General features: G+C 49.9%; 1 protein-coding gene across 9 annotated transcripts; it reads right to left on the bottom strand.

The window, feature by feature from the left end:
• Window positions 1-3,498: 3,498 nt before the first annotated feature.
• BATF2 (basic leucine zipper ATF-like transcription factor 2) lies at window positions 3,499-22,771 on the bottom strand. Of its 9 annotated transcripts, none has more exons than XM_081532525.1 (4): window positions 22,587-22,771; window positions 8,469-8,573; window positions 7,083-7,319; window positions 3,499-5,522 (listed from the first exon to the last, which is right to left on the bottom strand). In XM_081532525.1, exons 3-4 carry the CDS (start codon window positions 7,086-7,088, stop codon window positions 4,839-4,841), a joined length of 690 nt encoding a protein of 229 aa, XP_081388651.1. In that variant the 5' UTR covers window positions 7,089-7,319; window positions 8,469-8,573; window positions 22,587-22,771; the 3' UTR covers window positions 3,499-4,838. The 9 variants fall into 9 exon arrangements, with proteins under 9 accessions (XP_081388651.1, XP_081388642.1, XP_081388643.1 ...); XM_081532516.1 differs by lacking the exons at window positions 7,083-7,319; window positions 22,587-22,771 and adding exons at window positions 9,807-9,908; window positions 12,344-13,468; XM_081532517.1 differs by lacking the exons at window positions 7,083-7,319; window positions 22,587-22,771 and adding exons at window positions 9,807-9,908; window positions 10,133-10,225.
• Window positions 22,772-23,211: the final 440 nt, after the last annotated feature.

Genomic DNA, 23,211 nt, shown 5'->3' with positions numbered 1-23,211 from the left:
GGGAATTCCCTATATACCCAGTTTTGACCGTTCCCCTAATTGCCAAACTGTTTTCTATCCAGTTAGATGACAAATAGGCATCTCAAAATTGACCTGGCCAAAACAGGTCTCCTGGTCTCCCCTCCCCAACATACCCACTCCAAAGTGCTCTTCTCACAATCTTTCTTGGTCTTTGGTACCACCAGCCACCAGGGTCTCAAGCTGTGGCATCATCCTTCTGTCCTCCCTTTCCCCATGTCCAATCCATGAGCACATCCTATCATCCCCATCTATAAAGCACACCCTGAATCAGACCTCATCTCACCACCTCCCTGCTACCCTCCTGGTTGTGGTCACCACCATCACTTACCTGGAACACAGCAACAGCCTCCCCACAGCTCTCCCAGTTCCTTCTGAAGTTCCACAGGGAGAAGCCTTCTTGGCCTCTTCCAGCTTCTGGTGACTCCACATGTTCCCTGGTTGGGGGCTACCTGACTCCAATCTCTGCCTCTGTCTTCATATGACCTTCTTTGTGTCTTCTCTTCCTGTTACAGCAGTCTCCTCTTATTGGTCTTTGGATTTAGGGCCCACCTGGACAATCCAAGATCATTTCATCTTGAGATTCTTTATTTAATTATATCTGCAAAACCCTAAGGGCACATTTGCAGGTTCTAGGTGGACTTATCTTTTCAAGTGCTACCTTTCAACTCACTGTGTTGTGTGCTGTTCTTGGTCGCTTCAGTCGTGTCTGACTCTGAAACCCCATGGACTGTACTCCACTGGGCTCCTCTCTCCATGGGATTCTCCAAGCAAGAATACTGGAGTGGGTTGCCATGCCCTCCTCCAGGGGATCTTCCTGATCTGGAGATCTAACCTGCGTCTCCTGTATTGCAGACAGATTCTTTACCTGCTGAGCCATTAAGGAAGCCCATTCAACCCTGTATAGAGGTGAATATCAGAAAAAAATAAAACAGCTGGAAGAATTTTTATTGAGTTTACATTCAGTCCTCCAGTGAGTGATTACTTTTCAAAGCATAGAAGACTCTTGGCTTGCACATACTTGCTATTTCGGCACTGACTGTTCATGCATCACTTCAAAGGTCGTTCCTGAGGAGTGAGCGTCTGCATTGTGTTTGCTATAAGGCTAACGTGTCTCTAGCCTTGCTGCAGCCTCAAACCTACCAGATCATCTCTGCCCACTGCTGGGGGCATTACCACTGCTGTCAAGGGGTCAAAATTGTTTCCTCCTAAAAACAAATAGTCTCCCCAAGGAAAGCCAGCTGCTAGTGCTGATGATAAAAGGAAAAAGAAGGATCCAAGAAAGTCCTGGTTTTCACCCAGTGTGGTGAGCAACCTCTAAAATGAATATTCCTCCAATGATCCCGCCTTCTGTTTTTTGTTTTGGTTTTATATTTTTGGCTGCAGTGGGTCTTCACTGCTGCACACTGACTTTCTCTAGTTCTGGCAAATGGGGGCTCCTCTTCACTGAAGTGCACAGAATTCTCATTGCAGTGGCTTCTCTTGTTGTAGAGTGCAGGCTCTAGAGTACAGGCTCAGTAGTTGTGGCACATGGGCTTAGTTGCTCCATAGCATGTGGAATCTTCCTGGACCAGGGATCGAACCAGTGTCCCCTGCACTGGCAGGCAGATTCTCATCCACTGAACCACCAGGGAAAGCCGCAGCTTCAGGTTTTTATGCCTTTGTGACAGCCTCTTCTCTTGAGTGTGGGCTGGATCTAGTAACTTGCCTCTACTCAACAGAATATAGTAAAACTGACAGGATGTCATTTCTGAAATTAAGCTACAAAAAGATTGTGGCTTCTGATCACTCACCTTTTTCACTCTCTAGCTTGCTTATTCTGAGTGAAGCCAGCTGCCGTGTCAAACAGCCCTATGGAGAGGCCCACATGGCAAGGAGATAATACCTGCACCCAACAGCCTGTAAGAACCTGAGGTCCTCAGTCCAGCAGCCCTCCAGGAACTCAGTTCTGCCAACGACCTGGTGAATAAGCTTGGGAGTAGAACTTCTGAGGCCCACGGGCAGCCATACATGTGAGCTTGGAAGCAGATCCCCCCAGTTGAGCCTTCCGATGATTGTAGCTCCGGCCAACACTTTGGGGTTTGGGGGCTGTTTTGTTTTTTTTTTCATTTGCTTGGGTTTTTGTTGTTGTTTGTGTGGACCATTTTTAAAGACTTTATTGAATTTGTTACAATATTGCTTCTGTTTCATGTTTGTTTTTTTCTTTTTGGCGCCAAGGCATGTAGGATCTCAGCTTCCTGAACAGGGATGGAACTTGACCGTCCTGCATTGGGAGGTGAAGTCCTAACCCCTGGGCCACTGGAGAAGTCCTTGCCCAATACTTTGATCGGAGCCTGTGAGAAACCCCGAGATGCTAAGCTGTGCCTAGATTCCCACTCTACGGGAATTTTAAGATGATAAATGTTTGTTGATTCAACCACTGGGTTTTGGAATAATTTGTTATGCAGCAATAGACACACCCAGATACAGATTTCTAGGGTATATTCAACCATGTGGAAGGCTTCTGCTACAGTGGTAGCTGTTTACAATTTGGGGATTCACAGATATTAGCTCATATGCCTCAAGAGTCTACAGCGCCTCCTCCCACTTCTTTGATTCTGTTTATATTTTTAAACAAACATAATATAAAACTATAGTGACAGTTGCACATTCTATTTTTTCTGCTTGATATGTTGTAAGCATTTTCTCACCTCATTAAATATTCTTCAAAGCATTCTTTGTTCTTACCATCTCTTCTGGGGTATGAGTGTACCAACATTAATTAAGTCACTCCCCTCTCTTATTTTGAGCTTAAGGTAGGGTTTTACCTTCTTGGGTCACGTCTATGGGCATGTTTCAGCCCCTCCATTCAGGGCCTACAGGGAAAGTTCCAGGAAGGTAGAAGGCAGAATCACCTGTGGATAAGTGCTCCTGAGGTCATTAAGCCTATACCATTTCCTAGCTATGTGACCTTTACACCCATGGGCCTTGGTTTCCCCTTCCAAACAATGGGGTAATAATTATATCTACTTTCCAGAGTTATTAGAGGCATCGAGTTAACCCAAGTTACACACAGAGTGCCTGACAAATTTTAAGTTATACAGACACACGCCAGGCCACAGTATCCTCATCACCCCATAAATCCTGGAGTACCATACATCATATCGACTCTTGTCCCAGACTCAAGCCAGCCTCCAACCAAGTGTCTTGGCTTCCCTCTCACCAGTCTGTTCTCCCTGAATCTGCTGGTGACTCCTGCTCTGTAGCTATTCACAATCCTGTGGCCATGACACCTCCTCTTACTGCATGACTCTGAGCAAGTCCATCCCATCTTAAGGCCTCAGTCTCCTCATCTGCAATATGGGAAGGGAGGTTGGATTAAGAGGTCCCTGAGGGATTGCTCACCTAAGATTCTAGACCATGCACTTTCCTTTCAAAGGTCTTTTGGTTTCAATAGTACAAAGTACAGTCAGAATTTTAAATAACTAACCAAAGCAAAAAGACTTGGAAAACATTTTATTTACCATAACATAGGTACCAAGTGTTCAGCATTTCCTGGAGTGTGTCAAATACTAGCCTAGTGTCTGCTTACATGTGTAAATCTGGGTGAAGAGCTGGAGTTTCTCATCTATGTCCCCTTACAGTGTTTGTCTTGAGTCTGAATGAGAACCCACCATCCCCCAATTCCACCCCCACCCCCATCCCCAAGCAACTGCGCTCTCATCTGGTCCCAAGCCCCTGTTCCATCAGGCCAAAGGGCAACAAGGGGCATTGCTCAGAGGGGCTGGAGGGTAATGGGGATCTGTGGGCTGCACAGGAATGGGGGCAGTACTGAAGAAGACACAGGTCTCACTGCGTGCTAATGCTAAGTCGTTCAGTCATGTCCAACTCTTTGCAACCCCATGGACTGTAGCCTGGTGAGCTCCTCTGTCTATGGGGATTCTCCAGGCAAGAATACTGGAGTGAGTTGCCATGCCCTCCTCCAGGGGATCTTCCCAACCTAGGGATGGAACCCATGTCTCTTACGTCTCCTGCACTGGCAGGAAGTTCTTTACCACTAGCACCACCTGGGAAGCAGGGAATCACAAAGCAAAAGGTTCAAGTCCAGCACTTGCTTAAACCTAAGTTTGCACCTGGTCCTTCCCTCATTCTTTCCATCTGCCTTTTGTGCAGGACACAAATGCTCTCAGAAGTCCACTCACCATGGCCCTGGGAGAAAGGGAGAGGTAGGGAGCTATTTGGGAATAGCTTGGTGAGCTGACCCTTCAGAATCTCCCGAAGGTCACCATGTGGCTATGGACCCTCAGTGTGTAGAAATCCTAGAGGGGACTGCCCCAGGCTTGTCCACAACTCCAACCCACAGCTTCAGCTCTTTGGCACTGAAAAAACTACTAGGAGCAGAAAGGATTCTCTTCTGGGCTCCTGCTTGGCCCTTCCCCACAGGGATTTGGACTCTGGACCAGCCCCAGTAAGGGCAAACTTTCAGAAACTACAGGGCTTTGTGGCCCTGCTAATCACAAAGCAAAAAGGAGAGTCCCTCCCCACCCCCAGCACTTAAACCTCTCTTGCCGGCTCTGGGTTTCTAGGACCTTAGCCCCTAGGGTGCCTGGGCCAGGATCCCACCAGGAGAAGGAGGAGCAGATTGTGGTGTTTCAGGTCCCAAGAAAGGCCGTATGACCTTGAACAAGTCACTTGGCTTCTCTGAATCTCTGTGTCCTTTCCACTCCTAGCTAGCTGGTCAACCAAGAAAGGCAGCCCCCAGCAGCAACAGAGGAGATGTCTGTGTGCTGAGGCTGCTTCCTGGGTCCAAGGAAGGGGCCAGCCCAGTTCTGGGGGCCGGGTTAGAAGTGGACTTGAGCAGAAGCGAGCAGAGGGAAGGCCAGGAGGGGATGGGGGCTGGGATCCACGCCCAGCCCTTGCCAATCTGCTGCTGAGGAAGCTGGCTTATGCTCCCTGCCCTGCAGAGACCCCAGCCCTGGAGCAGCTGAGGGGCTATGGGGTGAGGACCCCGGCTTCCCCCTAGTGGGGTGCTCCAGCCTGAGGGACTCTAGAGGGGCAGATTGGGCTAGGGGGCTGGGCAGGAGGGTGTTGAGCTTAGAGGAAGGTCTCAGTAGGCTGGAGCCAGCAGGGGAGGCGGACTGGACAGGGCTAGGTGACAGTTGTGCAGGAGATGCCGTGACCGCAGCGGGACCAAGGGACAGTGAGGGCAGAGGGGACAGGAGGAGGCTGAGGGAACCACGAGGCTGTGGGTCTGGAGAGGGTTGTGGAGCTGAGGGAGAAGAGACTGGGGTCCGGAACAGGCCCAGCTGCTCCTGGCAGCCATGCTGTCCGTGGGGCACGGGGCTTGGGGGCCACTCGGCCTGGCCCCAGCAGCCAGCGGCCCCCGGAGCCAAGCAGGAGGCACAGTTCAGCGGGCACAGGCGCTCATGCACTTGCAGGGTCTGAGTCCACCAGGCCAGCTCGGCCTGAAGGCCCTGGATCTCCTTCCGCAGGGCATGGTTCTGCTTCTCCAGTGACTCATGCTGCTGGGGGGAGAAGCAGATATAGATGGGGAGGGTTATGTCAGCCAGGATCAGAGGCCCAGTCTGAGCCCTATTTCCCAATGCCCCAGGGTCCTCAATTTAGGAGGAAAGCTACCACTGCCACCTGAATGCCCTTTGGCTGCTCTCTGGCCAAACATTCATGCCCACCAGCTCAGACCTGCCTGCTGTCCATCCCCAGCGCCAGGCCCCTGAGCCAGCCAGCCAGCCAGTCTGGGATCTCCACTCACCCTCAGCCTCCTAACTGGTGTGCCTCTCAAACCACCCGAGCTCTTGGCCCAGAGGAGACATTCGATGGCTGCAGTGCTAATCGAACATTAAAGCCCTTTAAAGTCTCCCATGACTCCCCATGTGTGGGGGCCCCAGCTCACACTTCCAGTTTCATCTCTCCAACTGCTCCTGATGCCCCCACTTTCTGTTCCTCAAATGGACTCTGCTTCCTCGCCACACTTCCAGTCTCCTCTGCCTGGACAATTCCAGCCCCATTTCCTCGGTCTAGTCCTGACATGGCCTTCTTGTGACTACTTAGACATCCTTTGTTCTGGACACTTCTAGCCTGTTCAGTGCCACTGCCAGACCTCCTCAACATCCAGAACTTGCCCACCGAGGCACTGTGGGCGGAGTCCAGGGTCACGTTTTACAGGTTGGCAGCACAGGTATGCTCTCTTCGGCATTTAGGTTCTGTTCTGCTGAGCACTGGCTGGGAACCCGGTGGGACAGTAATCAATGTGAAGTTCTAAACAATCATTTATTAGTATGATGGCAACAGTGGTGGAAAATGCAGAAGGAACTTTATTTCCACAGCTCATCAGGCTCAGTGACTTCCTTTGAGCCCCTTGCCCTGCCTTTTATGGACACTATTTAAAAGAAGAAGTTGCAAGGGTGTTTTATATTAAAATGTTGCTTAAGCCATGGACTCAAAGTTCTAACAGGCCTCAAAGCCACCCACAGCCCCACTCCCAAGCTGGTTTCTGCTGTGGAAAGTGGAAAGACATTTTAAAAACATGTCATTAGGTCACTCTTTACCTAAATTCTCCAAAGGCATCAATTTACCTCCAGAAATTGGGTCACTCATCATTCATTCATTCATTCATTTCCCATCCTCAGGTTGCTCAACTGTCACCTCCTCCAGGAGGGCTTCCCTAGTTAGGTTTCCATCACCCCACATGTCCCACTCCCTTCCCTCTTCTTCCCTGCTTTAATCCTTCCTAGAGCACTTATCATCATCTGATATCCCAAATACCTTATGGGTCATTTATTTGCCTGTCCGGCTTCCCCATGAAAATATGAGCCCTGGGGAGGATGAGCTGGACTTTTGTCTACTGTGTTCACAGCTGTATCGCCAGTGCTTAGAATAGTGATTGCTGCACCAGAGATACCCAGTAGGCATTTCTGGAAGGAAAGAATAAATGAGCTCATGAAGTCTCAACTGCTTTCAGGCGTGCCATCCTGGGCATCAGTCCTCATTTTCATGCATTGTACAGGGTGCTACTCTCTTATGCTCATGCCAGTCCTATTTCATTTGCCTGTAATGCTTTTTCTTACCTTCATCCATTTGGAAAACTCCTATTCATCCTTCGAAACCAGCTCAGACTTCATCTCTATATCATCTTGACCCAACTACCTGTATGTTGCTCCTACCTATGAGTTCCCACTTTATTCCAACTCTATTGTTCACTCCACAGAGAAATACTGAGTTCCTTCTATCTGCCAGGCACTGGTCCAGCTGATGGGGAGACAGTAGGCAACAGAAGAGTTCCCTGCCTTCAGGGTGCTTATAGTCTGGTGAAGAAGACAAGCAACGGTCAACATCTAAACTTGTGATGGAAGGTCAGTGCTAACCAGAAAAATAAAGCAGAGTAATAGGTGAGGTCTCTTTAGCTCAGATGTTTAGAAAGATCTCCTCCTTTTGAGGCGGTGACATTTGAGCCAAACACCCAGCAAGGAGTGAAGATCAAGCTGGGCTGCTTTCTGAAGATAGGGGGAGCAGCCAGGGGAGCCCCTGAATCTGGAGGTGCTCCGTCAGGGAAGGAACAGAGAGAACAAGGTGCAGGATGTTAGGAGGAAGGTGGACAGTGGGTGTGGGGTGGCAGAGAGTGTAGGACCTTTGGGTGTGGAGAGCTCTGAATTTTACTCATTGCAGTAAGGACTATCATGTATGCAGCCCAGCCAAAGGCCAGGTCCTGAACCCAGCTCTTAACGGTCTCCCCTGAGGTGTGTCCTTTCTGCACAGAGGTAGAAGGGAAACTCCAAGGTCAGGTTATCATCCGAGGTCAGGTTACCAACCAAGGTGAAGAGGCAAGTGCAAATGGAGCCCTCTCACCCTCCACCCCACAAGGCTCCTTGGCCTCCTTCAGTCTTCACAAGGGTCCTGCCAGGTGACAGGGATTTTTGGATGAGGACAGTGAAGCTCAGTGAAGGAAACGACCTGCAGCTAAGGAATGCAGCAGCTGGGACTCTAAAGCCAGCCCATCTTAACCCTGAACCAGTTTCTCACAGACGGTCTTGGCCACCCGCATCAGAACCCAGACAGGCAGGGTGATCACCTCAGTGCAGCACCTCTGAGGTGGGTTCTGGACGGGCAGGGCTCAGGAACCTACATGTGAATGAAGACCTCACCTGGTCACTGTGCCAGGTTCTCCCTGTTTCCCTCCACTTCTTGCCTCCTCCCTCTAGACTGGAGGTGCCTTGAGGGCAGGCCTGGGCTGAGGATGCCTTGTCATGCCCCTGGAGCCCAGCATGTATCTGGCACACAATTTCCACTCAACACTCAGGAATTTCTGAATCTCAGCTGCAGAGCCCTCCTCTCTCCCCAAGTACAGGGCCCCTGGCACCTACAGCAATGCAGGGGGAACTGCTGATTGGTGGGACGGAGAAGAGGTGGCTGGGCCAGGTGAGTGATGTCAGGAATGGGAAGGAAGGCGTCCCCACCTGGTGCAGGGCATCTGCCTTGTTCGTGTGCTTCTGCCGGCTTCTCTGGGCGGCCGCCCGGTTCTTCTGTTTCTTCCTCAGCTGCCTCTGATGCTCCTCAGCATCCTGTAGGGTGAGAGACTGAGGGCTCAGGGGGCCCGCCAGGGGCGGGCTAGCTGTAAAGCCATTCCCTTCTCTTTTGAGGGGGCAGCACCATGCGGCATGCGCGATCTTAGTTTAGCTCAGGTGTTTAGAAAGACCTTCTCCTTCTGAGGCGGTGACAGTTGAGCCAAACACCCAGCAAGGAGTGAAGGTCTAGCTAGGCTGCTGTCTGAAGGTAGAGGGAGCAGCCAGGGGGAGCCACCAGGGTTCAAACTGTGACCCCCAAATTGGAATCCTGGAGACTTAACCACTGAACCACTAGGGAAGTCTCATATCCTTCTTGAATCAAGTCCCCAAGGGTCCCCTTTCCCCCAGAAGCCCTCTCTGGCTCCGTTGGTGTCCACACACTCCATCACAGACACAGCACAGCTCGGTGGAATGCCAGCCTCACACACGCACTGCTCACAGCTCATGACGGGGCAGCACAAGCCCCAGACAGAACCTGCTTCACATCTACAGCCTCCTGATGGACCGTGTTGCTCTGGGTAGATCACTCACTTCCCTGAGCCCCGTTGCCTGATCTGCCACAGATGGAGGCACCAGTGCCTTCCTCACCAGCTGGAAAGCAGGCAGGGGTTAATAAAAGTCCCTGTTCTAATCACTACTGTTTCCACCATCAAGGTGTTGATTTCTCTAGCTCTGAGCTCTTTCCATGAGGACAAGGGAGGGGGTGGGGTGTGGTAGGGGTTTTGATTCTACTCTGTGTTCCCCTGCTCAGCTCAGGCCCAAAGCTGATATTCATTCATCCCACAAATATTTGCACACCTACTATGTGCCATGCACTGAGCTGAGGGGACACGGCAGCAAACATAAGAGGCAGTACTTCCTGACCTCAGGCTACTCACATTCTAGTGGGCCAGCAGCCTAGAATGAGCGAATGAATCCCTTCTGCCAGAAGAGCAGATGCAGAGGGTGACAGCTGTGACCCTCTGCCTACACTGGGGTTCATGAAACTTAGAAGAATTGGTTAACCCAAATGCCCAGGGCTCTGGAAAATCAGACAAGAGGAAACACTGGAGACCCTACAACCCCCTCCCTCAGGTCACTCTGGGAGGTGTGTTCTGAGTGTGGGGACCCCAGGCAAGACGCTGGCCTCCCTGGTTGAGGACTCTGCCAACTCCTAGGCTCACGGCCACAGCAGGCCCCTTGCAGGTGCTGGGGGACTGAGAGACTGGAGCCTGGAGGGGAAAGACCTACCATAAGAGAAGGGCTTGGGCCTCTGGTACTTGGGTTCTGGACTAGAGACAAGGCCTCCAGGGGAACTGTGGCCAGAGAGCTCGGGGAGGAAAGAGGAGGCTCCTGTAATGGCAGCGAGAGGACAGGTAGGTGAGGAGAGAGCTGTAATCAGAGGCCAAGTTCTAAACTGAAGCCTGGATCTGCAATGTGAGAGCGGGAAAGCCCTCAAGCCAAACCCCTAAGGAGACTGAGGCCTCGGCCCCCCAGCCCGTGTGAACAGAGCCGGCCCCCAGCACACCGGGGCATATTCCCCTTCTTAGCCCCCGAACCTGCTCCCCTGCACTCACCGTCCTGGTCAGAGGCCCATCGCCCCCGCAGAGGTGCATGGTGGGGAGGAGAACACGGGCTTACACCCGCTCAGGGCGTCCCTCAGCTGCTGTGACCTCCCAGTGCCCTCTTGGGGCCCAAGGAAGTGGCAGCTCTTTAAATCCCCGGTGACCACTCCGCCCCCAACAAGCCAAGTTTCAGTTTCTCCTAAAGCTACCGGCTGCTCAGAATCCCGGGCTCGGCTTGGCTCACGTGGCTGGAATTTCCTAACACAAACGGGCCTTCCGGTTGGGCCCCTTCTCTGGGATGAGGATGGTGGAGGGTGGCCAGAGGAGAGAGGCTGAAGGCCAGGTGTGGGGAGGCTGTTCGAGGAGAGGGCGGGCAGGCTGCCAGCGACAGAGCCAAGAGGAGAATCAGTCAGGGGTCAAGGGCTTGCTGGGGATGTGGGAGGACCCCTGGGCTCCACGATTGCAGGAGCCAGGTTCACAGCCCACTTTTGGCTCTTTGGAGCTGTGCAGCTTTGAGAAGGTGATTTACCCTCTCTGAGCCTTAGTTTCCTCATCTGTAAAGGGAGATGATACAGATATCCATTCACAGGCTTGATGTAGGAACTAAGCAAGATAATACAACCACCTCCCCCAACCCTGTGAGACTAATAATGTTTATTAGAGACAAGTCTGCAAAAATAAGCAACGGCCCTTAAATAGGAGAACAGATGGCTAATGGCTGTGTTTTCATACAACAGACCATGCAGCAGTAGAGAGAGTGATGTCTAGCAGTTAAGAGCACAGCTCCCAAGCTACGTGACTCGGGTACATCATTTCACCTTTCTGTGCCTCTGTTCCCAAATCTGTAAACTGGGGATAAAGATAATTTTGTTTTGAAGTTTACATTTGTGAAGGCAGGTGAGGCACCTGAAAGCATGCCTGGTGCAGAACAAGGGCTCAACAAATATTCACTATTGTGATGCGGTGGAAGATTCAAAGCTGCATGTATCATCATGTCTAAAAGTTCATTCCATCCACTTGGATGAAAATGACAAGTGGCAACAAGATCTGAATAACACCATTTCTGTAATGTTGAATAATACGGATATGCAATTATGTAGGAAAAGTATAAAAATATGCATTGAGAATGAGAAACACAAAATTCAGACAGTGGTGGCTTGGTGGGGGTGGAGGTGGAGAGGGGCTAAAGGGGATCCACAGAGACTTCAGTGTGTCTGTGACGTATCATTGCTTCAACTGTGGGAACACAGTTGTCTTGTGATAGTATTATCAGCTACACTCTGGGGTCCTGGAGAGGGAAAGGGCAACCCACTCCAGTATTCTTGCCTGGGAAATCCCACGGACAGAGGAGCCTGGTGGGCTACAGTCCATGGGGTCACAGACAGTCAGACACGACTGAGAGACTTGGGCTTCCCCAGTGGCTCAGACAGTTAAGAATCTGCCTGCAGTGCAGGAGACCTAGATTCGATCCCTGAGTTGGGAAGATCCTCTGGAGAAGGGACTGGCTACCCACTCCAGCATTCTTGCCTGGAGAATTCCATGGACAGAGGAGCCTGGAGGGCTGCAGTCCATGGGGTCACAAAGTGTCAGACAGGGCTGAGCGACCAACATTTTCATAACACTTTCATGCCTAGAAGTGGGCATGAAACCTGTTTCTGCTTTAGAGTCAGACTGGACTCTGACACCTGGCACTCTCCTCACCAGGTCTAGCACCTGGGATCTCAGTGTTCTAGAATATATGCTGTGGATGACCAGGAAATCATACCTGTTTACAAAGTTGATTTGAAGATAGGAAAGAATGAGATGAGAAGAGAGCTCTTTGCATATTGTGAGGTAGTATCTGGCTAGAATCCACTCCCATTCCTGAGATTTGTGGGGACACAGGAGGAATTATGCCACCTCAATATTTTAAATGCCTGGGTATACGTGAGATTGGGCAGGACGACTGGGGCTGGCCCTCCTTGTGTGTGAAGGACCTGGGGAGGAGGCTAAAATGGGGCACCCCATGCAGTGAGGCTGCCCCAAGTTCTCTGAATTATTTCTGTTCCCCAGAAACCAGGAGGGCTGAGGCCTCTTGCCTGAGGCGGGCACCTGAGGGGCTCATTAGGCCATCAGCTCCTCAGGGAAGGATCCGGGGGAGCCACATGCATGATGTAACCAAGGAAAAAACACCTGGAGGTAGGGAGGGAGGGGTGAGTAGGGCTAGGGCCCAAATATCCCCACCTCAAGCTCCCGGCCCCAGACGTGGACCCAGTGTTCCCCTCTCAAGACTTTGGCTTCCGGCAGAAGGGAGGCAGCAAGTGTTCCTGTGACCCCTCTCAGAAGGCCACAGCCCTGGAGGAAAATCAAAGAAGGCAGCATTTATGGCTTGATGTCCCTGAGGAGTGGCAGGGAGGGAGGGACACAGAGTGGGTAATGTTTAACAGTGAATGGCCATGTCAGTTTGGCAGAGTAGGCTTCAGGGCCACCCAGTCCAACTTCTTACTTAGAAGGTGAAGCACTAATGCCCAGAGAGGCAAGGTCATCTGGGGGAAGGGGGCGGAGCTGGAGGGAGGACACACTCCCCTCGGAAGGCCCCAGTCCATGAGTCCCAAGACTGGAGCACCTCCATGGGTGAAGGCTTGGAGGCCTCCCCAAACCAGAGTGACAGAGTGAGCTCCTGGGCAGCAAGATCACTGCCTGTCTTACTCTCTGAAGCATCTCCGGCGCCTCAAACACTGCCTCCACGGATTGTTGTTGATGTTCAGTTGCTCAGTCATGTCCGACTCTGCAATCCCATGGACTGCAGCACTCCAGGCTTCCCTGTCCTTCACCATCTCCTGGAGCTTGCTCAAACCACATCCATAGAGTCGATGATGCCATCCAATCATCTCATCCTCTGTTGCCCTCTTCTTCTCCTGCCCTCAATCTTTCCCAGCATCAGGGTCTTTTCCAATGAGTCAGCTCTTTGCATCAGGTGGCCAAAGTATTGGAGCTTTAACTTCAGCATCAGTCCTTCCAATGAGTATTCAGGGCTGATTTCCTTTAGGGTGGACTGGTTTGCACTTGATTAACGAACACATGAGTGAAAGTCCGGCAGGCAGGGAGCTTGCCATCAGGGAACCCCACCAACTTCCTGGATGAGTAAAATACTTTCGCTTTCCTCATTCCTAGGTTCCTGGGGGACTCTCCCTAACCAACTTCTTCATTTTACCAGTGGGGAAACCGAGGAACCAGGAGGGGACAGTCACACAGCTGGTTGGGAGAGGCCAGGATGCATTGATTACCTTGTCCCAATTCCCTCCCACACCTCCTAGAGTGAGCGAGATGCCCAGGGTCTTCAGTCCCTCTTTCTAGGTCCCATCCATGTGCACCCCTCAGTTGAGGCCTGGCCTCTCCAGGGCACCTCGAGCGAGCTTCAAATGATGGCGAGGAGGGAAAGAGGCCAGGTGCCAGCTGATGGAGCTGAGGCTGGCTATCAACTTCCTGCCATGAGCATGGATGATGGGTCCTCGTGGAAGCTAAGCCTCAGCTGGGAGGGGTTCACAACAGAATGGGGTGTAGGACGCGTGCCCAGCATATTGATGGGCAGGGCAGGAGGGTGACAGCCTGCCTCTGTGAGGGCATCTGTGGCAGGCAGAGAGCACTTCCTGTTGGGGAGATCAGAGGCTTTCCAGAGAAAGAAAGGAAGGACGTTGTCTTTGGGAAGGACATTGAAGAACGGGGAGAGGGACTTGACCCAGGGCCCGGAACTTGATCTCAAGCAAGTCATTTAACTAATGGCACTTCCCTGGTGGTCCATTGGTTAAGAATTTGCCTGGCAATGCTGGGCACGTGGGTTCAAACCCTGGTCGGGGAACTAAGATCTCACATATTGCAGGGCAACTAAGCCCACGAGCTGCAACTACTCAGCCTGTGCACCACAACAAAGATCCTGCATGCCATCACTAAGACCCAATGCAGCCAAATAAACAAATATTTTTAATTAAAAAAAAAAACAAACTAACCTCTTTCTGGCTTACTGTAAAATGGGGGTGATAACGTAAGTATCTAGAAGTAATACATGTGAAGTGCTTAGAACAATGCCTGGCACACAGTAAGTCCCATAAATATCTTTTAAGTTTTTAACAGATGCACTTAATAAAAAATTGATGAATTTTTTGTTCACATACTGCAGGCTTGTATTTTGTTTTTTCATTATCATTTTTTTACTATTATTAATTTTAATTAAAAAAATGGCAGAGTGCATGATCAGGCATGAGTTTTTTTATTCTAATGAAATACATTTAGTGAAAAGAGGGTTAATGATTGTGTCCATATGTAAAGAGCAGCACATAATATTTGATGAAAACTGCTCAAAATTTCTCATGTTTACAAAGGAGTCTCAATAAGAGATGGAAAATTAGCTGTCTCTGGATTCTTAGTTTATAAATGATCTAACTAAGCTTAAGTTCCTGACAAGTTTTGAGTATACCAGCTTCAGGCATGGCTTGATCATGACGCCCAAACAAGGTCATCAGGAGTCAGTGCCTCACCCGATCTGCTCTGTCCCTGATTGGTTTCATTCTCAGGCAGGTCCTGCTCATGGTGGTAAGATGGCCACTAGAAACACCAGCTTATCTGCCCCAAGAGGGGCATCCCTGCTACTTTCCCATTTTTTCCAACAAAGATATCAGATCTGGCTCTGCTTGGTCTGCCCTGAGTCATGTGCCTGTTCCTGACATCGGTCATTGTGGCCAGGACACAAGGTGAGACAGGTAATGCTGGGGTCCCATAGGGACCAGGGGTGAGGGACGGGAAACTTCCAGAGGGCTTGGGGCACTGCTGGCAGGAGAAGAGGGACCGAACGCTGGGCAGACGTCACCACCTTGGCTGAGATTCAGATATGAGGAAGCTGCCTTTCCGCAGCACATCCCTTGGCTGGGTCATGTCCCCGGCTCAGACAGGCTCGATCCCCACGTGTCTCTCACACCAAGCCTGGCACGCTCCCTTTTTATTGCCTCATGGGGACCCGTAAGTGGGAAAGGAAGGGTTTGCTAAGGGGACGACTCCGGACGAACAATGCTGGGCAAGGACAGGCAGTGCAGCGTGGGGTCAGCACATGGCACAGGGAGAAAAGGACTGACTTTCACTTCAGCACAGCACCCTGACCACGGGGGTTCTCATTAAAGCTGGAATCTGCAAATAGCTGGGCCTCCCAGGGAGAAGGCAACTTCACGGGGGCTCTGCGATGCCATTACCTCCCCATCCTGCCAGGTCCCCTGGGGCCTCCAAAGCTTTGCGCTTCTGATTCTCTGCTATTTCTTGAATGTACACGTCTTTCTGGGAAGCTGACTCAAACCTCTGGAAGAGGGCAGGGACTATAAATAGTAAACAACCGAGCACTGAAGAGTGGGCGAGCCTCCCAGGGCTTCTTGGGTATGGCAACAGCAACCACGGCACATGGATTTCCCCAGGTGGTCCAAGTCCCAAACAGGTTGAGTTCAAATCTGCTCTGCTTCTTCTATCCATGTGAACTTGGATAGGGCCCTTAGTTTCTCTGGGCCTCAGTTTCCTCATCTGTATAATGGGCCATGGTGATAACTGAAACCACACCCGGACAGCAGTCACCAGTGAGCTCCTTCTTGTCCCCGTGTCCCTGGCTGGGCCTCCCTGTGATGTCACATTTAGACTGTCCACTTTGGATGGCAGAGAAGCCCAGGCTGGGCACCCTGCTGAGATCCTGGACACTGGAGAACAAAGACAGTCTCCCTGGCCTTGCAGGGAGCGTTTCCCTTCTTCAAACGGTTCTCTCCCACCGAGCTTCTGTGTCGGCTCCCACGAGAGCTCTGAGAGGCAGGAAAACTCTCACTAGGAGGCTATTTTGGGAGGGGGGCAGCCAGGGTCATGAGCAAGGGCCTGGGTGGGATGAGGGCTAAAACCCAGCCCCGAATGGCCAGCGACTCATGAGCACAGACCAGAGTGCGCGCGCCACGGCTGACCCAGCCCGGGACTCATGGCAAGGGTGCCAAGAGCTTTGGCAAGGCAGATCGACAGTCCGTCATGGTCAAAAGATTCTAAAGATTGTCATCCAGTCTCCTTGCTTTACAGCTGGGGAAACAGGCTCAGTGGGGGAGGGGACTTGCCCAGGGCAGGGAGGCGGCAAAGCCAGGCAGGCCGGGTTCTGCTGCAGCCCCTGATGCTTGTCCCCTCTGACTTCTCACTTATCCAGCTAACGTCTCCCAGCTCTGCTGTGGAAATAGCAAGGACACAGAGCACCCTCAGAAGAGCAGGGAGCACTCAAACCTGTGGCAGAAACCTGCCGTGGATCCTTGGGAGAAGGACTCTGACCTTCGTTGAAGCACCGTTGAAGAGGGGGCCTCCCACAGGTCCTGGGCCAGGGCTCCTAAAGCCAAGTGGGGACTCCCCAGTCAGAAGCAGCCCAGGAAGTTGTCCCAGGAGAACTGAGTTCACCTGCAGCTCAGGGACTGCCCTCTCTGGGGCTCAATTTCCTCATCTGTAAAATGAAGAAATGTGACCCCTGACCTCTGAGAGTCCTTTTGCTCTGGGTGGAGGTTGGGAACAGCCTGAGGCCTGTGGGGAGGGGACACCGCTAAGCTAAAGGGAGTTACTGTCGTTTGAGAGAACAGAGCCAGTACTTTACTGAACCAGGGGCTGAGCATTGAACTGAGGGTGGACGCATGGGCACAGAAGGCACTTCCCTGCCTTCCACGCCAGGCCCCAGCTCCCACTCGACACCTGCAGGCAGGCTGCCTGTGAGACGCCCTCCTTGGTTGGGGCCTGGTCTGGGCGTTGAGCTCTGTGGGGTCTCAGAGGAGGGGGTGGGGGCCAGGCCTGGGCTGAGAAGCCTGGTGGTTAGGAACAAGGCTGATGAGGGTCTGCTGCTTTCGGGCCACATGAGCAGCTAGAAAGCAGTTAGTGAATCTTCTGCCCCGTTCCTTTCATTCAACAGATATTTACTGAGCATCTGTTATGTGGTAGGCCCTGTTCTAGGTGCTGTGAACAGCTTAAAAAAAAAAAAATCCAAATCCTGCTGTTGGGACTTTCCTGGTGGTCCAGTGGTTAAGAATCTGCCTTCTAATGCAGCGGATGCAGGAGACTGTGAAGCTTTCTTTACAGTCCTTTTCTATTAATATATGGTAGTTTCTTTAATTCTCAGATCCACCTTGCATGGCAAACATTATTATACTTTTTGTACAAAGGAGACAACAGAAACTCAAAACGGTTAATGATTTGGCCCAATTCACAAAGGTGGTGGTGGTGGTTTAGTCACTCAGTCTGACTCTGCGACCCTATGGACTATAGCCTGCCAGGCTCCTCTGTCTATGTGATTTTCCAGGCAAGAATAGTGGAGTGGGTTGCCATTTCCTTCTCCAGGGGAACTTCCTGACCCAGGGATCGAATCCAGGTCTCCTGTATTGCAGGCAGTCTTCTGCATTGCAGGCTGATTCTTTACTGACTGAGCCAGCACGGAAGCCCCCTGCCTTCTAATGCAGGGGACACTGGTTCAATCCCTGGTCGAGGAACTAAGATCCCACATGCCTCAGAGCAACTAACCTTGTGTGTCACAACTACTAAGCCCATGAGCCGCAACAAAGATCCAGCGCAGCCAAAATAAAAAAGCAAAACAAACAAAAACAAATCTGTGCCCTTACGATGCTTCCATTCTTGAGAGGATGGAGATGTAGGGGAGAATAAATTGTGATCAGTTAAGGGAATTACATAGGCTGATAGGAGAACTTAGGTGTCACAAAGGAATACAGAGCAAAACAAAGGATTCGGAGAATGTGGGTGGGGGATTGGGCAGTTTCAAACTTAACAAGGGTGGTCACACTGGACCTCGTTGTGCTATTTGAACAAAAAAAAAAATTGGGTTTTCTTTTAATCTTTTTTTTTTGGCCACAGCCTGTGGCTTGTGGGATCTTAATTCCCTGACCAGGGATTGAACCTGTGCCTTCAGCAGTGAAAAGCACAGAGTCCTAACCGCTGGACACCCAAGGAATGCCCCCCCCTAAAATTGTTTTGAGACATTGAACGTTTGAGCAAAAAATAGAAAAGAGGGAGGTGACAAGGAGCTATGTGTTAGGGATGCTGGTCATTTGGAGGACTGATAAGCAGGGGAGGAACAGGTGATGGGGGCACAGAGCATGGGGAGCACTTATGCAAGGGGCTGGTAGGCCACTGAAGTCCTTGGGCTTTAACACTGAAAGATACAGGAGCGCCCAGCAGACAGTGGAGGGCTTTGAGCAAAGGATGGACATGATCTGACCAGAGGTTATAAAGGTCCCTTCCCCTTGGGCAGGAGGAGCAGGGAAACTGCTGGAGAGACTTCTGTGGCCATCCGGGTGAGTAGAGCCCTGGCTCATCTGTCTAGTGGAAATAAGAGTGGTACGTGCCTCTCAGGTTGCTGAGTGAAGGCACAGCAGTGCCTCCCTCGCCCTCTTTACCCCCCACCCCCCACCCCATTCACCAGGCCAGGCCCTGTGGAGACAAGGCCTTGCTCTAGAGGTTGCCAAGGCATGGGTCAGATAGACGTGGAAGAGCTCAGATTTTCAAGTTCATAATCATTCTTATGGAGAAGGGAATGGCAATCCACTCCAGTGTTCTTGCCTAGAGAATCCCATAGACAGAGAAGCCTGGAGAGCTACATCCAGTTCATGGGGTCGCAAAGAGTTGGACACGACAGAGCAACTAACACACACACACAATCATTCCTAAGATTCTGGAAAGGTCTGAGGATGCCATGTACCCTGAGGAGGATGACTGGGCTGTAACAGCTCATTTTGTCATCTGGGAGTTGGAGAGGATACATCCTCTGGCTCCCACGAGAGGCATCTGGGCTGAGACCTATAACGAGGATGCTCAGACTCTCTGACTTGCCGTTCAAGGCCTTCGGCTGTGGCCTGCATGTTGCACACACGCACAGCGGACACGGTGGCCCTTGGATACTTCAGGCCTAAAGCACCATCACGGGGGGGAAGGGGTGGGGGTACAGGAGCAAGCCAGAGTTGAGCCGTGGTCCACAGGCAGCTGTCGGTGACTAGGCCGTGTATTCAACCCTCCAGTTCTTTGTTTACTCATTAGAAGGACAAAAGCTGTGCTTGGGTATGCTGCCACCAAGTGCTGATTGGTGCTTTCGTCATACACACGTGGTCCCCAAAATAAAACTTGCATCACAGATGTTTCACCAGAGAGAAAAACAGGATTCCTTTTATCAAAACTGTAACTTTTAAATATATATATATATAAGATGGTTAGCTTCTTCACACTACTTTTTTTTTTTTAACTCATTTTTTTGGCCAACGCTCCCCCCTCCATGGCATGTGGGATCTTAGTTCCCCCATGAAGAACTGAACCCACTCTCCCTGCAGCAGAAGGATGGAGTCCTAACCACTGGACCACCAAGGAAGTCCCTGTAACTTCATTTTAAACAACCTCAATTGAACATTACAGTTTAAAAGAATCAAATAGGAAATTGATCTGGAGCAACCTTAAATATATACAAATAAATAAAATACATACTTTGATATATACTCCTTGCTGGGCTTCCCTGGTGGCTCAGCAGTAAAGAATTTGACTGCCGGACTTTCACAGTGGTGCAGTGGATAAGAATCCGCCTGCCAATGCAGGGGACACAGGTTCAACCCCTGATCTGGGAAGATCCCACATGCCTCAGAGCAACTAAAGCCTGTGCACCATGACTACTGAGTCCATGTGCTGCTACTACTGAAGCCCAAGTGCCTACAGCCTGTGCTCTGGAACAAGAGAAGCCACCACAGTGAGAAGCCTGGGCAAAAGCAGCAAAAACCCAGCGCAGGAATAAATAAATAAAATAAAGAAGGCACCTGCCAATGCAGGAGATGCGGCTTTGATCCTCCGGTCAGGAAGATCCCCTGGAGAAGAAAATGGCAACCCACTCCAGTATTCTTGCCTGAGAAACCCTATGGAAATAGGAGCCTGGCAGACTACGGTCCATGGGGTCGCAAAGAGTCAGACACGACTTAGTGTCCTAGTGTCTGTCTTAAACAACAAAAATACTCGGTGCTAATGCTTAACGATCAACAGTTGCACTTAAGTAGAGTCTTTTCCCTTGGCTTTTTAAAAAAATTATTATTGTTGTTGTTGTTCCATAATAACAAAGTTTCCTTTATGATTATAAAGGTGATGCAGGAAGTGGACTATCTGGATCCAAAAGGTTACACCTCTGGGACTTCCCTGGCAGTCTGGTGGTTAAGACTCCATGCTCCCAATGTAGGGGGCACAGGTTTGATTCCTGGCTGGGGAACTAGGATCCCGAATGCCATGGGGTGTAGAAAAAAAAAAGGTTTACATGTCTTAAAATTAAAACCATAAGGCCAAATTTTCCTCCTCAGACACTGGGCATCTAGAACTCTATCTACAAGTTAAAATTCACTTACTTAGCTCTAAGAAACTCTCCCTTCAAAAGCCAGTTTCAGAGCTGTCAGGATTTGGGTATTTTAAGCTCATGAGTCTTTCCTGTGAATATGTATATATTCAAAAGATATATATATATTCAGTTATATATAACTACAGCTCTAGAGATCTTTCCCAGTTTTCTTTCAAAGGTATTCCCCAAAGTTTTTATTTCCTCAAGAGCAACCTTTTCTCTTTTCCGTGAGGCAAATGAAAATACTTTCACTAGGCTCCTAACAGGGCTTTCCAGGTGGCACCAGTGGTGAAGAACCTATCTGCCAACGCAGGAGACAATAGAGATGTGGGTTTGATCCCTGTGTTTGATCTCTGTGTCGGGAAGATTCCCTGGAGGAGGGCATGGCAACCCACTCCAGTATTCTTGCCTGGAGAATCCCACGGACAAAGGAGCCTAGCAGGCTACAGTCCATGGGGTCACAAAGAGATGGACATGACTGAAGTGATTTAGCATGTATGCAGGCCCCTAACAGGTTTTCAAAAGCCCCTCCACCCCCATTCCCCAACCCCTGACTTCTAGCTATTAGCAATTACTATTCAAAAGTTCAATACAGTTACCCCCTGGTCTCCTAATGTTTCATTAAGCTATGAGGTTTTTTTTCAAATAGGTGTCCCTTGAAATCCTACTCTAGTCCCAGGGGAGCTACAACAACAGCTTGGACAGGACAGGGCTATAAAGCCTGACATTTATACAAGGATTTCAACTATTATAGCGAGACAAACCTAGACAGCATACTAAAAAGCAGATACATCATTTTGCTGGCAAAGGCCTGTATAGTCAAAGCTATGGTTTTTCCAGTAGTCATGTCTGGATGTGAGAGTTGGACTCATAAAGAAGGCTGAGCACTGAAGAAATGATGCTTTTGAACTTTGGTGTTGGAGAAGACTCTTGAGAATCCCTTGGACTGCAAGGAGATCAAACCAGTCCATCCTAAAGGAAATCAGTCCTGAATATTCATTGGATGGATTGTTGCTGAAGCTGACACTCCAGTCCTTTGGCCACCTGATGCAAGGAGCTGACTCTTTGGAAAAGACCCTGATGATAGGAAAGTTTGAAGGCAAAAGGAGAAGGGGATGGAAGAGGATGAGATGGTTAGATAGCATCACCGACTCAGTGGACATGAATCTGAGCAAACTCTGGGAGACAGTGGGGGACAGAGGAGTCTGGCATGCTGTAGTCTACGGGGTCACAAAGAGTCGGACACGACTTACTGACTTAATAACAACAACAGTAGTAGTGAAGTAAAACCACCCAGAAGTGCTTACAGTAATAATTTTAAGTTGCTCTCAAACCTGCTCCAGAGTTAACAGTTGAGTTGCAGCAATTTTCCAACTTCTGTGACTATGACCTTGTGAGTACACATATTCTGATATAAATCAGAATCTGATATAAATATCAGAAACAAATGTGCTAACAAATACCACTTACCTTCTCTTCAAGGGCACAGGCAGCAATGTTTTCTTTTTTAATTTATTTATTTGGCTGTGCCAGGTCTTGGTTGCAGCACATGGGATCTTCAATCTTTTGTTGCGGCATGTGGGATCTCTGACCAGGGATCAAACCCGGGCCCCCTGCATTGGGAGTGAGGAGACTTAGCCACTGGACCACCAGGGAAATCCCAGAAATGTTTTCTGTTTTGTTCATTCTATTTAATTTTTGCTAATGCTACCTGGCCGAGCTATATGAAATTGGTATCTCTGTGGTCCAAACGGTCACATATGGGCAATTTCATATGGTCCAATTTATTTGTGACACTCAAGTAACTCTAGAATCTACTTAAAGGGCTACTTAGTATCCCATAGTTTGAAAACAACATTGTTTAGGGGGTTATTGTCATTTAAAAAATTAAAATGGGCCTGAAATTCATTTTTTTTCACTTAATATGGTATGCACATCTTTCCATGCAGGTATTGCGTTGGCCAAAATGGTCATCTGGATTTTTGTAACACCTCATGAAAAAACCTGAACAAACTTTTTTGGCCAACCCAATACTACACCTTTCTCAAAGCCTTGATAGAAACCACCACACATGATTACCCCAACTTAGATAACTGATGTCCACTGAAGACTCTTAGATTTTTTCCAATTTCTTGCTGTTCCAAACCATGCCAAAGTGAACTTCCTTGTCATAAATGTTCATGTGCTGGTGCTAGAATTTCTGTAGCTGTAGACTCAGGGAGGCAGGATGGAAACACACTGTGATCTTAGCTGTATTTCAAAGCCTTTGAAGAAAAATTACTGTCACTTTTTTCCCTTGGGTGCGCTTGGTGGAGAGCAAGTGGTGCTGACCGAAGGGGCCCCACCAAGCACCCCTTTCTGTCCAGCCCTCATCTCTCTATAACCTTCTTCTGCAAGATGGGAAGTTCCAGCTCACCCCAGATCTCTCCCTCTGTAGACAAACACCATGGAGGAACCAAGAAAAACAACGCATTGTACTGTCCACCAGACCTAGTTCAAATTGCTGCCCAAGTTCCTTAAACTCTGGGGACTCTACTATCACATCTACAAAAAGGAAATAAATCTCTTAGGGTTGCAGGGAAGATAAAGTAGGAAATGTGGATGCTCTATAAAATGTCACAGAAATTAGCCATTCTTTTCAGCTAGTGCTGCACTGTTCTTTCCCAATCATTCGACACAGCCTCCTCTACTGCCTACTCACATT

The sequence above is a fragment of the Giraffa tippelskirchi genome, chromosome 10 (genome assembly GCF_054371585.1).
Source record: "Giraffa tippelskirchi isolate mGirTip1 chromosome 10, T2T-mGirTip1v1.2.pri, whole genome shotgun sequence".
NCBI lineage: Eukaryota > Metazoa > Chordata > Mammalia > Artiodactyla > Giraffidae > Giraffa > Giraffa tippelskirchi.
This window is presented reverse-complemented; position numbering and strand designations above follow the sequence as displayed.